The 14,224-nt window shown below is 40.8% G+C and overlaps 1 protein-coding gene across 2 annotated transcripts in view; it reads right to left on the reverse strand.

Annotated features, from left to right (window-relative positions):
* Positions 1-512: 512 nt before the first annotated feature.
* KCTD16 (potassium channel tetramerization domain containing 16) overlaps positions 513-14,224 on the reverse strand; it is a 312,930-nt gene continuing 299,218 nt past the window's right edge. For both annotated transcript variants that reach the window (XM_025292508.3, XM_044947523.2), the window contains one exon: positions 513-4,394. In XM_025292508.3, the coding sequence (XP_025148293.1) occupies positions 3,940-4,394 (455 nt within the window). In that variant the 3' untranslated portion in view covers positions 513-3,939. The remainder of the gene's footprint in view (positions 4,395-14,224) is intronic.

Consider the following 14,224-nt stretch of genomic DNA (forward strand, 5'->3'; position numbering starts at 1 on the left):
CAGAAAATACCAGTGTTTAAGTGCTCTGGGTTAAACCACTATGATAAATACAAAGTTGAAAAGTTGAAATTGTAACAGAGAAAAATATATGAGAATCAAAGTTTGTCTCCCATTTTGGGAGTTGGTGTCAAGTAGCTTTATAAAATACCATGTATGCCTTTTCTTTGTCTCTCTTTAGCCTGTTTTGCTAGGTACCAACAAAGCAATAAGCAGAAAGAAATCTAACCCTGAGAAGCAAAGTGAATCCCGAAGCTCAAGCAGTGGCAACTAAGAGGACCCAGAGTGAACAGTACACATCTGTGCTGTGGATAAAGGTGTCTGTGAATTAAGCAAGCAAAGTGCCCATGAATCAAGCAAGCAAGGTGCCCATGAATCAAGCAAGACCAATGGAAAAAAATGAAAAATTCCTTGTTAGCTCCCCTTTTATACATGTGCCCCTGCCTCACATGAATCAGTTGGGAGAAGACATAGTATAGCTATGGAGGAATAAAGAACAAAGGGAACACTAACGATTTGTGCATTGTTCCCCTTTTATTGTAATTCACCATGCATGCATTTCCAGGAAGATAACTGTGCCTACAAGTACAAAGGATAACATCACTGCATATTTTGGAAGCCACTTTGTTGTTTTACGGCCACATCTCAATGCAATTTTTTTCTTAGCAGAGGGAGAGAGAGCTCACTACCACCATGATCCAACAGTTTTATTTTCCTGTCTTCCCCCTTTCATGCTGAACACAGATCACTCCCTTTTTTGAGAGTGGGTCAGAGAACTTTATAACTATAGTTCTGACTTCAGAAGACCCACATACCATAGAGAATGACCTCCATAGACTCACTGGATTTTAACATGGCAGAATTTTCCAAGGTCTCTGTGCATATGATTCCTCATTCATTTGACCCATTTGATGCTACTAGTCTCTTCAAATCAGCCTTTGTCCTCACCAGTATTCGAGAAGCAAACCATACATATTGTTCTGTCCAGAAATGAATTAAAAATTCTTGAAACTATTTTAAGTTTGAGGAAATGAATATGATACATGGTGCAGGGCCACAATAGCATTTAGTCTTCTAGTTCACTTACCCAGAATTCATTTCCAATGTTGCAGGCCGCATAGCCCTCACTTCAATTCCACTTAAAATAAGACTGAAGATGTGCATGGACCTGGTGCCTCTGCAGAGACTTTTACTGACCAGGTTTACAAATCTGCCTGCAATGCAGGAGACCTGGGTTCAGTCCCTGGGTTGGGAAGATCCCCTGGAGAAAGGAATGGTCACTGACTCCAGTATTCTTGCCTGGAAAATTCCATGGACAAAGGAGCCTGGAGGGCTACAGTCCATGGGGTCACAAAGAGTTAGACATGATTAAATGACTAACTTTCACTGTTATTTCCATACCAACAACCACACAAATGAACACTCTGTTGCTGTTTCAGCTATATGAACCATTTGGTTTGAGCTGACCCCGATTTAAAATGTTATTATTACTTTAAACAGACTTGCCACCACTGTTCCCCCCTCCCCGCGCCGCCCCCTCCGCCCTAGGGGTATAAAGACAGCCTAAACAGAAAAAAAAAAAAAAAAAAAAAGACAGGTCAAAGAAAAGAGAAATGCCATGAACATTTTCTTTACAATGTTTCATTTCCTATTTAAAGTACGAACATAGTAGGATTAATGAGTGGATGGCCATCTTACTAGTTCTCCAATTCTTACTAGTGTGTTTTCTACCTTGCAGCCATTACAATCAAGTCTGAAATTTAAGAAAGTTGGGACTCTGGCCATTTTATTTAGACCCCCAACTCTTTGACAGAACTTCCAGTAGGACTATAAGAATCATTTGGGCAAAGTGAGTTTGGGGATATTTTCACCAAATTCAACTTCTTGACCCATTAAGTTCTATGATCCTTTGCAGAATCTTCTATTGCCAATATGACCAATATGAAATGGTATAAAGAAACACTGAAAACAGTAAAGACATACTGGTAGGCTGTACAAAGCTATGTTGTAGTTAAGATCAAATGTCTGCTGATATACTAATGTATGAAAAAACAGCACTTAAATTCATAAATATAATTGTCTTACAACACAACTCCCAAAATGATTTTTCTTTTTTCACTTCAGCAAAATTGTTAAGTCCATTTGAACCATCAGGACAAGAAAAAACATTGGCTGAGTCTGTTGCCCAGGTGTGAAGGTAAGAATTAAAAAAAATTCAGAAAGCTATCCATATGTTAATGGGGACTAATAACAAGTATCAAGACATACCTCTTACATAATAATGTGCATCAATGAAAGATTTCAAAAAGAAGCAATGGGTCACTATGTCTCCCTCCCACAGACATCATCCAGTTGCCTTTATTACCTGTGGTACATATACACATACCCACACACACAAAATTAAAAAAAAAAAAAATTAGTTCTTGGCACACAATTAAGCATAGAAAAAAAATATTTTTTTTCAGTTCCCACTGAAATGCATGAGGAATGCTGAAAGTCAAATCTTGCCCTTTAATCTTCATTTACCACAAATCAATGAAAAAACTATGAGTACATTAATAGAATACAGAGTCACATGGATGGATGGCTATTAACGGTTTCTTTTTGGTTGTGTCCATACAGGTCAAGGATGTAAACAAGAAAGACCGTTTAGAAAGCCCAACTCTTAATTTTGGAGCTTCAATTATCTAGTTGGGTTGTTCAAAGACATCAGAGAAGTGAGAGCCAAATTCTAGTATGGACACAGCCAAATCCCAGATGCCAAAGGCAAACAAAACTGGCTACAGGAAGTAACAGTGAAGCACTGTAGTGAGAACTGATTAGGGGATGTGTGAAATACAATTTCCCCTAAAAACAAAAGGCTGGACCCTTATTCAAGTACTGTGTGTTGTTCTTACTGCCACAACTACACAGGGATGCAGAGAACTTAACGTGGAGTACGTGGACCGTTAAAACACGGGCAGAAACATCGAGAAGAGGAAGGTAATTCAGCTCAGGGTAGAGAAGGCTGAATTGGGGTCATTTTGCAGTAATTTTTGTGGATACGGATGTTTGGGTTTTTTAAAATACAAAGAATGTGTGACTAGCTCTTCTCACCTTCTCCTAGTGCTGAGAAAGAGCAGTGCAGTAAAAGGGAGCCTGAGGGTGTTCATTTCCAAATAAGGAAGACAATTTGCTGATGATGGGGGTTATTAGATGTAAGGAAATGTTGCCAAGAGAGGCTCAGAAATCTTCCCAGAAGGGTTTTAAGAAAAGAGCAGAGGCTCCTGTGGCTGAAGGACTCTAAGAGGGCTCTGGTGGGGGCAGGAGCAACCCCTCAGGAGGCCCAGGCCCTGGGCTCATGTGCTCTGTGTGTGTATATATACTTGGTTGTGCTTCTGTTGCACAAATACTCATGCATACGGAGTCAATATAAACTGGCACATAATCAATTTGAGTGAAAAGTCATAAAAATCTGCCACTTTCCCCCCATTACCCCATAAACAAAAGGAAAAAGGAAATTTTTTAAATCCAAACCTATAGCATTGGGCCAGATCACTACCATAATTCTCATTCAAAGGAGGGAGGTAGAAGAGGAGAGGAAAAACCCAGTTTGGGATAAATGATTCCCAAGGCTTCTCAGCTATTCTTATGTAGCTGGCTGTCATTTATAGATAAGATACTCAGCACATGGGACCAAGTTAACAAACAAACAAAGAACCAAAAAAAGAGAAAGAAAATTTCTTATACTTCCACATCTGGAAAGAAATCTACCCTGTGGATTGACATGTTAAGGTGAACTAGGTAAATAGGCAGTAGTAGATCAATGGGCTATTGTGTTCTAACAAATGTGTATTGTTAGTTGTTATTTTCTCTTTTCAAATATGGATTTCTTTCAGGAGGTTTATTTCAAAACAGTGACACGCTCTGTTTCTTCTCCCACCCCCACCCCCTCACCCGCCCCTATAGATGATACTTCCGTAAAAGTTCAGATTGCCAAGGGTGTTTTCTCTCTGGGAACCTATCTGGAATTTTGATCTTTAGGAAATCCTGGATACATTTCTCCAGCTCTTCCTCAATTGACAGCTTTTCCTTAACTGCTTTTTTTTTGCTACTCATGTTCGACTCCCTGGAGCCGGAAGTCAGAGTCCGAAGCAGGTCACTTTTCCGTCGCATCTCTGACTGCTGGATCAACTGGACGGGCCCCTTCTTGATGGGACGGTCCAGAGTCTGGATGTTGGTCTGGCGTGTCACGGGCCCACAGATGACTGTCTCCTGGGGAGAGCTGGCCTCAGACTGGCTGTCGCAGCTGGAGGTGGAGAGGTCGTTGCAGGAGGTGCCACTCTCTCCTTCTTTGTCACCCTTGCCGTTCTTGCAGCAGCAATCACAGTGCGAAGATGACCACCTGGAAGGCTCACCTGCAAAGAAGCACAGGACCCAAGGAGTGAATGCCAGGCAGCTCAGCTTGGAGTAGCAGCACTGCATATCAACACACACACAAGCATCCACAACCATGTCTTTAGAAGAAACAGGATGGCACACAGGATGGGTTGCAACAGGAGTACCCAGCAGCCAAGTTCACTGAGGGAAGGAAGTTAATAAGGGTGAGCTGCATAAGAGGAAATACATTCTAATGCATCAGTCCATGGAGTCGATAGTTATTCAGCTACACGGTGTCATCACTAACTTTGTTACCTTGGCAGACCATTTAATTCTCAAAGCTTCAGTTTCCTCATCTGTGAGAGGAAGATAATAACTTGCCTACTTTCAAGAGTTGAGGGTGGAATTAGATAAGGCAAGTGAAATTCTCCAGGAGATAGTGAAGGACAGGAAAGCCTGGCATGCAGCAGTTCATGGGGTTGCAAAGAGCTGGACGTGATTGAGCAACTGAACAACAAACAACAAAAATGAAATTCTTAATGCAATGTGTGGCACACAGTAAGCACTCAATAAATGCTAAATGACTTTACTGTGGCTGATGTTAAGCCCTAATCCTATGCCCCATGTTATTGCAGTCAGGTAAAAAGGGAGATTCTAGAAGAGTGGAATGGTAGCTACCAGTCAGGGAGGGCTTACTTTGTACAAACCCACATGTAAGTTCTTCGCACCCATTAACATACTAGACCCTCATGACAATTCTAAGACATCAGTATCTCCATCCCCAGTTTCCATATAAAGAAACTAAAGACTTTAGAAACTTGCTGTAGGACTTCCCCAGTGGTCCAGTGGTTAAGTATCTGCCTGCCAATGCAAGGGACACAGGTTCAGTCCCTACTCCAAGAAGATTCCACATGTAGTGGGGTAGCTAAGCCATGTGTCACAACTGAAGCCCATGCACCCTACAGCCTGTGCTCGGCAACCAGAGGAGCCACTGCAGTGAGAAACCCACAAACCGTAACTAGAGGGTAGCCCCTGCTCTTGGCAACTAGAAGAAGCCCTTGCACAGCAGCAAGGACCTAGCTGCAGCTCCCCAAAAAGGAATTGCCATAGTTTGTACAAAGCTGTACAATTTGTAAATGGCAGAGCTGGGATTTGAAAACAGGCCTCCCAAATACTATAACTAATCTGTCTGTAAAATTCATGCTTCTCTTTCAAAACAATTTTCAAAGTATCACTTCTCTCTGAAGTCTTTGTTCACCTATCCTCAGAAATAGTTGCCAATTTTTCCTCTGAGTTATTATCTTCCCTTGTAAGTGCCTCTATTATTACACATATCACATTTTGTTACAGTTCTTTTCCATCTTAGTCATCTCAGCTATTATACCATGAGCACCCTGAGGTAGATGCAATGAAGAGTTCATTGTTGTCATCCCAGAAAAGGCTCAAGTAAGAGTGTAGAAATTCAATAATTACTATTATCCTAAGCTATGGTTTTTCCAGTGGTCATGTATGGATGTGAGAGTTGGACTGTGAAGAATGCTGAGCACTGAAGAATTGATGCTTTTGAACTGTGGTGTTGGAGAAGACTCTTGAGAGTCCCTTGGACTGCAAGGAGATCCAACCAGTCCATTCTGAAGGAGATCAGCCCTGGATGTTCTTTGGAAGGAATGATGCTAAAGCTGAAACTCCAGTACTTTGGCCACCTCATGCGAAGAGTTGACTCATTGGAAAAGACTCTGATGCTGGGAGGGACTGGGGGCAGGAGGAGAAGGGGACGCCAGAGGATGAGATGGCTGGATGGCATCACTGACTCGATGGACGTGAGTTTGAGTGAGCTCTGGGAGATGGTGATGGACAGGGAGGCCTGGTGTGCTGCAATTCATTGGGTTGCAAAGAGTTGGACACGACTGAGCAACTGAACTGAATGGAATAATAATTCTGAAATGCCTTGATCCAGCCATATCTGAAACTAGGCCTTTCAATGAGGTTTCATTACATGATCCACTACATTATATTTAAGCCAGTGTGAATTCCTCTCTCCCTGTTTCCCTGAATCTTGATTCACAGGAGTACATTCAGCTATTTGGAGCAGAGCCATTTTTCAGATACTCAGTTGGTGGCTCCCTAAACTAGGAAATCCAGAGTCACTGCGCAAAGCAATTTCCTGAGTATAAGTCACTGCTCCAAGCCTTCCACTCTCTACATAGCCACAGTCTTCTTGGAGTCATAAACCTAATAATGTTTACTGATCAGATGTTATACACTGGGCACTTCATATAGTTTATTGCACTAAGGCCGTGAAAAAATTAAAGGGAAATCAATCCCCTTTATGATGTTAATATTAAGGGCAAAGATAATGTGGTACATTTATATGTTTTAAAAGGGATCCAGTTTCGATTTGTACTATAACGTATTCTCATAAATAATGAGTCACATGATAATAATATCCCACTTTGTTATCACTTCTAATGTGGTCAAAGTAGAGGAACCTTAGGATGGAAACTATTAGGAAGATTATATCCTATCATCTCTTACAATGTCTGCCTTCTACATATCTAAACAATTTAAATATTTATAACAAGTTATACATTTTCCTCAGAGATAGTAAAAAAGAAAGTCCCTGTAAATCACAATGACAAAAGGATCTCTAATATATATTCGTTCTTCTGCACTGCTTTTCAAATGTGACTGAATATTCATTGTATTTATATACCCATTAAATAAAATGCAACAATCCAATTAGCCAGAAGGAATCACCACAGCAGTAATGTCCTAGTTATCACAGGCTATTACGAATAAATGCCTTCCACACAACAGAGAAACTGTTCAATATGTGCCAGCTGGTGACTGAAAGTATCAGCAATAGAAAATAGTTTCTGTCTGCCAGCCCAGATTCTGAGGAGGATTTTTTTTTCTCCTTCAGAAGGTAGAATTTGCCTCTGCCGCTCCAAACCTGTCCATCTCTATGCTAATATGATTCCATGGAGAAATGGCTCCAATGAGTTGGGTCAAGGAAAAGTAATCACCCCATCCCAGGGCTGATCTAGTTTGATCTTTCTTAAGGAAAGTTCAGAAACTGAACAAAGCCGTAAAAGAAGAAAGTTGATGTATGACAAAACCAATACAATATTGTAAAGTAATTAACCTCCAATTAAAATAAATAATTTTATATTAAAAAAAGAAAAGGAATAGGAGAAAGACAGAAAATAGAAGAAAAAGATGTGCTGGAATACACATGCCTATAAATTTAAAACAAGATAACAAAATATTTTGGCCATAAACCCTCCTGAATCAGTAGAAATACAAGCCTGGGGGGACATGCTGGTGGCCCAGTGATTAAGACTTAACCATCCGATGCAGGGGGTGCAGGTTTGATCCCTGGTCGGGGAGTTAAGCTCCCATGTGCCTTGTGGCCAAAAAACTAAAACATAAAACAGAAATACTATTGTAACAAATTCAATAAATATTTTGAAAATGGTCCACATCAACAAAAAAAAAACAAAAAAAGAACAGGCCTGTATTTCTCTGTCCAAGAGTTACCTTCCCCTGAAAGTCTTTCTATTCAATGGACTTGGAGGGGAACCTGAGGCTTTTCTGAAAGGCAGTTTAACAACACGAACACCAACATGTGAGTGAGTCCTGTGTGCTCATGTGGAAAACTGCACCCAGCCCTCCACGACCTGTCCAAGCCAAGACCCTGGCACAGATGCATTATTTCTGCCCTGAACTGCTGGGATCATCATGGATTTAAATGTCAGTTGGGATCCACCAGCTTCCAGGCAAAGAGAAGTATTACTTTCCACTAATTCTAGGCACTATCACTATTAAAGGGAAATTAAACAGATTAATTTTAGTGGAGCCCATTACACTTCCACATGTTTCAATATTTTATGAGCACATCTGAATGTTTTACTACTTTGGAAAGGTAATTCATAAGATAGCTTCTGAAGTCTATATATTAGGTTGAAATCAAGGAAGAAGATGGTATTAATACAGTTCAGTTAGAAGTGCAGTCTGAAGGGTCATTATAAAATCTGAAAAATAATCAGATGTGAGAAGAGAACCAATTGTTTCTTTTCTCTTTTGCTTACCCCCTTCCCAAGAATTTAACCACAGCAGACAGAGGATATAAACCAGAACACAGAAAACCCTTTCACCGTTGCCCTTTCACCCTTGCAGTTCCACTGACATAAGCTTACCTGTTTTGGAAAGAGTAAAAGGATCTGTGAAAGGTCAACTCAAGGTAGTCTAGAATCTTCCCCATTATAGTAAATTATGATCTCCTAAATACCTTGGTACTTCAAATTACAACATACTTTTGCTCCCAATTTGCTGAGGTTTCAATACTGGGTGGAATAATTCTCTCCATTTGAGGAGAAAATAGGTTACAATTGATTAGTCAGATATAGGGAGAAAATCATTTTATTCCAGGAAAAGTCTCATTTGTTGATATTAAAACAACAAAATATCTGCAGCCTTTTGGGGGTGTATTGACTAGTTTCTGGTCAAAGAACCTAATAGCTCTTCCTTATCTTTAAATAAACCACTGCTGAATTTGTTGGACATCATTTTTGCTGCCAGGCACATAATAGAGGCTTGATAAATGTTTGATGATTAAATGAATGAGTCAAACACATATGTTGAATTACAACACGTTGATAACATAGTAGATAGATTGCAGGCTCCAGAGTCAGGCTCTGCAATATGTCAGCTTGGATCAATTACTTTACCTCTCTGAGCCTTAGTTTCCTCTTCTGAAAAATAAGGTTAGTAATAGTATCTTCCTTATAAGGGTTTTAGGAAAATTAAATGAGATAATTAAGGTAAAAGCATTTCATGGTTTGTGGCACCCAATCCACACTTTGACCAGTGTACACATTCATTCTGCTAGAAGCCAGAAACTGATCCACATAAACAAAACACATCAGGAGCTTGTTAGATATGATGTTTATGTTTCTACTAACACGCTATACAACCAATTCTTCAGTCTGGCTGGAGCATCATGTTGGGAAGAACACTCATGCTATAACCGGACTCTTCAGGAAAGTGTACACTGAGCATTTTGTAGTGTCTGATTTTGTTTGGGAGTGGAGAGTAACCATTAGCACATACTATGAGACCAGGGGATAATTTTGGAAAGAAGTTTCCTTTACAGTGCAGTGCTTAGAATTTCACAAATGGATGGAACTTCCAGGATAAAAATTTACTCTAGGACACATCAAATAAATTTAAACCCAGAGCCCAGAGGCATTTGTAGTTGGGATTAAATGGGAGGGGCAGGAAACTCAATAGCCTCGAGTCCTTAAACACTAAATCTTTCAGCAGTTTACAACTTGGACAAATTGAGGACCAATCAAGAAAATTAAATGAGTGGACTCCGTCCCTCTCCACTATAGCCCTGAGTCCTTACTGACAAAGAAGGAATAAAAGAGGAAAGACTACAGAATCTTTCTCCTCTATGAAAAATTCAAACCGAGCTGAGTGAATCACAACTTAGCAAACTCACAAAGTGCTTATGCATTTTTAAAAGAGGCAGCTCTGCAATCTACCCACACTTCAAATCCTCCACCTGCTAATGGTTGTGAACACAATGCACATCATTTACAGCAACAGCTGGGAAAACTGCTTCTCCCTGTCTTCTCTGTCAATGATGTAGGAGCCTGCCAGTCTGGGAGCTAGGTGGCCAGATTTAATTTATCGAGGCTGCTGAAACACTTTCTCGGTATCCCGGTTGAAAAGTCAATAATGCCCAAACTGATGTTTTTATAATTCTGCTAACCTTGGAAAAGATATTGCACAGTGGAGATTGGGAATAGACAGACTGTGCAAGCACCTGAGAAAAATACATCTTCCATCTTGACAATCCTTATTTCTTGCTTGTGGTTGACCTTTTCTGCACATGGACATTTGGCCTTGGAGGGACCCAGCTGGGGATCCTCATTAAGATGAGGTAAGTCTGGAAAAGAGCAGACAGTGAAACCATCCATGCATCTGTCAGGGCCAATCAGAAAAACAGATGTTCCACCTGTTATCTTAAGAGGGAGAATTTAATATAAGGAAGTGGTTAAACAGACGTTGGAAGGGTCAAAGATAGTGACTGCAAGAGGCAGCTACCACCCTTAGAACCAAGGAGACAAATAAAAGAGATAGGGTCACTAGAACTGAGATGTTGGCAACAGGCATCCCATGCGAGGTAAGACCCAGACATGTGAGGAGGGCACCCTCCCTGCTGCTGGTCATGGTATCTGAAGGGGCTCTGGGATTGAAGAAAAAAAAAAAAAATGGTGAGAACTAGAACCAACTCCTTCTGGGGGAAATACAAGCTGGATTGATTCTGATGAGCAGAAAGCAGGCAAGGAGTCCTTTTTCTCCTGCTGTTTTACAGTCTTCCTCTACATCCCTACGGACAGAACCTAACAGGAAGCCAGCTGAGCCCGTGAAAAGAGTGGTTAGCTGAATCACAACCTCAGCACAGCAGAGAGGGGTGGTTTTGAAGCCCAGAGATAACAGCTAAATAACAGCACACTGACCCCTCCAGGGATTCAACAGAAAAGACACACAGCTCTCGACCTGCTGGCCCATGAATGCAGATGAAGGAGTTAGGGGATGGAAGTGAAGAATCAGCTGCCCTTGTTATGCATTATTAAGGGTTTTGCACGTGCTCATCCATCGCAACTTCTTTTCCTGATATTCACCTGTTAAGCTCTTTTTGACCATCCCTTTCTCAGAGCACCTTACCTATCCATCCTCAAGCCCAATTTAAGCCAGTGCCAACTTCCAGCCTGTTTCATCTCCACCATGATGTGTAACTATGGATGTGTTTTTAGGTTGGATTAATATCAATTTCCCTGTGTTTTAAAGCCTGGCTTTATCCCCTTCTGAATTCTAATGCACACTCCAGGGCACATACACACTGGGCTTTCAGGGCAGTAGATGCTCAGAAAATAACTGCATGAAAATGAACAGGAGAGGAAATGGATGATGTTGGTTTAGAGTATTTGTGAGAGGCAGTAAACCTTCCACCACACACACAAAAAAACAGAAAAATATGACACGCAAGATGGAAAAATTTAGTCATTTCACTAGACATTTATACACATGTAACAAAAGCATAAAATGGGCTGATCAAAAGAGATTAATGGCAAAATCCATCCAGAACATATATTTTCTAATTGATCATCACTCATACTTATTTATTAATATCCAAAAAAATCCCTAAAGGCATTAAAAAACTTCAGTAAAAACTTTCTTAACTGCTCGACTATGGTCTCTAGTCACATAATTTTCCACTTTGGTGATGCTGAAACACCCGCCTAGCTCAGGTTTTTCACCTGTGAGATTTCTCTCTGAATAAAGCAATGCAGTGATGTGTATAAGCTTTAGTCCTGAACTTTAACTTTCTGGCTGACTGCCTTGCTCTTTCACGTGTTCCTTGATGACACACTTATTTCACATTTTTCCAGGTTCTTGTTTTCTTTCCTTTTATTGTATTTCTTCCTCTTAGTCTCAGCATTTTTCAGCTAAGACTCTACTGAATTACTCCTGTCCCCAAAGTCCTTATTTGCCCATTTCCTAGAGAGTTCGGTGGCCCATCTGATCTCTTTTCCCACTGTGTCCTCTTCATCCTGGCTACTTGCTTTTATATTTTTCTTCACCAGTTTTCATAAACTTGAACATTTCACCTGAATGATAAGTTTCACTACAAATCCTCTCAATCAGTATCTCAGAGTATTTTATCTCTTAGAATGAAACATACATGAAATTATTACAGGATTTGTATGCTCCCCCTTTCTAGTAAAAACATCTATCATTTCCTTTAGGGAACTTCCCTTCCCTATTCCATCCTGAGGGAACTGTCAACCATGCTGCCATGTCTAGCCACAAGGGGAGGACAAATGGACTATCTGTGAAACAGCCATCTCCCAACTGTAGTGGGTGATTCAGGCATGGTCATGTGAGGCGAGCTGAGTGAATCAGAGTCCACACTGGGACTGTTCTGTGGGAACTTACAAGTACTATCCCTTATGATTAGGGATGTGCCAAACTAGGAAGATGTGAGTTCACTGGCCATCTTCCTTACCAGCTGGAGGGGAATTCATGCATGAAGAAGCCAAGCAGACAGGCAAAGCAAAGAAACGGTCAAGAGACAGAGCCCAACATCTAGCAGTATCACACACTGGCCTCATTCCTTTAATTTTATAAGCCAAGAAATTCTCTTTTGGCTTAATCTAGTAGAGTTAACTTTGCATTACTTAACAATAAGAATCTTGAACACTTGATCAAACTCATGTAATCACACTCAATATCTGTCTAGTTTACCTTTGTCATCCTCTGAGTCTGTCTATTCAAGGCTATGGTTCTTCCAGTAGTCATGTACTGATGTGAGAGTTGGACTATAAAGAAAGCTGAGAGCCAAAGAATTGATGCTTTTGAACTGTGGTGTTGGAGAAGACTCTTGAGAGTCCCTTGGACTGCAAGGAGATCCAACCAGTCCATCCTAAAGGATATCAGTCCTGAACATTCATTGGAAGGACTGATGCTGAAGCTGAAACTCCAATACTTTGGCCACCTGATGTGAAGAACTGACTCATTGGAAAAGTCCCTGATGCTGGGAAAGATTGAAGGTGGGAGAAGGGGACGACAGAGGATGAGATGGTTGGATGGCATCACCGACGCAATGGACACGAGTTTGAGTAGGCTCCAGGAGTTGGTGACGGACAGGGAAGCCTGGTGTGCTGCAGTCCATGGGGTCACAAAGAGTCGGACATGACCAAGTGATTGAACTGACTGAGCACTTGTACCTTTCTAGCACTAATATTACTCTACGGTGCAAGTACAGCTACTTTCTAAGCTACCTGTTTCTTCTCTAGACTCACAGCCCTTTTGCTACACTAGTCCCAACAAATTTGACTAACACTGTCAATAAACATACTAAGACAATGCTGCCTCCTGTTGTACATAATTATTCCCAAAGTGAATGACAATATCTGTCCGTCCAAAACCAGAAACTTAACATAATAATAGACATCATTTACTGAGGACCCCCATGAGCCAAGCATTGTGCTTAGCACTTCACATAATCTAATCTTCACAATAACTCTACTAGGTGTATGTGATTCTCTTTTCTTTTTATGGAAGCGGAAACTACAGCTCAAGGTGGTTAATTATCCCATCCAAAGTTAGAGTTTACAAGTGGCAGATTAAGAATTCAAATACAGATCTTGTTTAGTACAAAGTCTCTGCTCTTTTTGGTGGATACATTATTCAATATCTACTAAAGATATTTGAAAATACCAACAGACACAAAAGATTAAAGTGTGGACTTTAAGACATAATAATCCCAGTGACTCCAACTCTTCAGTAACTTTAAAAAGTAATCAACTGACTAAACAACTTGAAAGTCCAGGTTTTTGTAGGTTTTTTATCATTTTATCTATATAAGAAATCTCAGCTCCCTTTCTCAAGTTCACTGGAGAAAACTGAAAATAACTAAATAAAGGATGAAGAAGAGTTCTGGTCCCTTTCTGATATGTGGGGTATGTCACCCCCCCTCCGTAAGTCTTCTATTCTACCCTGTTGCCCTGGTAGCAGTCAACAGTGTTTGAAGTATGCATTTAATTAGCACAGGAAAAAACCCCTTTGCCAGTTAAATATTTCATATTTACTCTTGCTGCTACTGCTGCTAAGTCGCTTCAGTCGTAGCCGACTCTGTGCGACCCCATAGACGGCAGCCCACCAGGCTCCCCCGTCCCTGGGATTCTCCAGGCAAGAACACTGGAGTGGGTTGCCATTTCCTTCTCCAATGCATGAAAGTGAAAAGTGAAAGTGAAGTCATTTAGTCATGTCCGACTCCTAGCGACCCCATGGA

This window comes from Bubalus bubalis, chromosome 9 (genome assembly GCF_019923935.1).
Source record: "Bubalus bubalis isolate 160015118507 breed Murrah chromosome 9, NDDB_SH_1, whole genome shotgun sequence".
Taxonomy (NCBI): domain Eukaryota; kingdom Metazoa; phylum Chordata; class Mammalia; order Artiodactyla; family Bovidae; genus Bubalus; species Bubalus bubalis.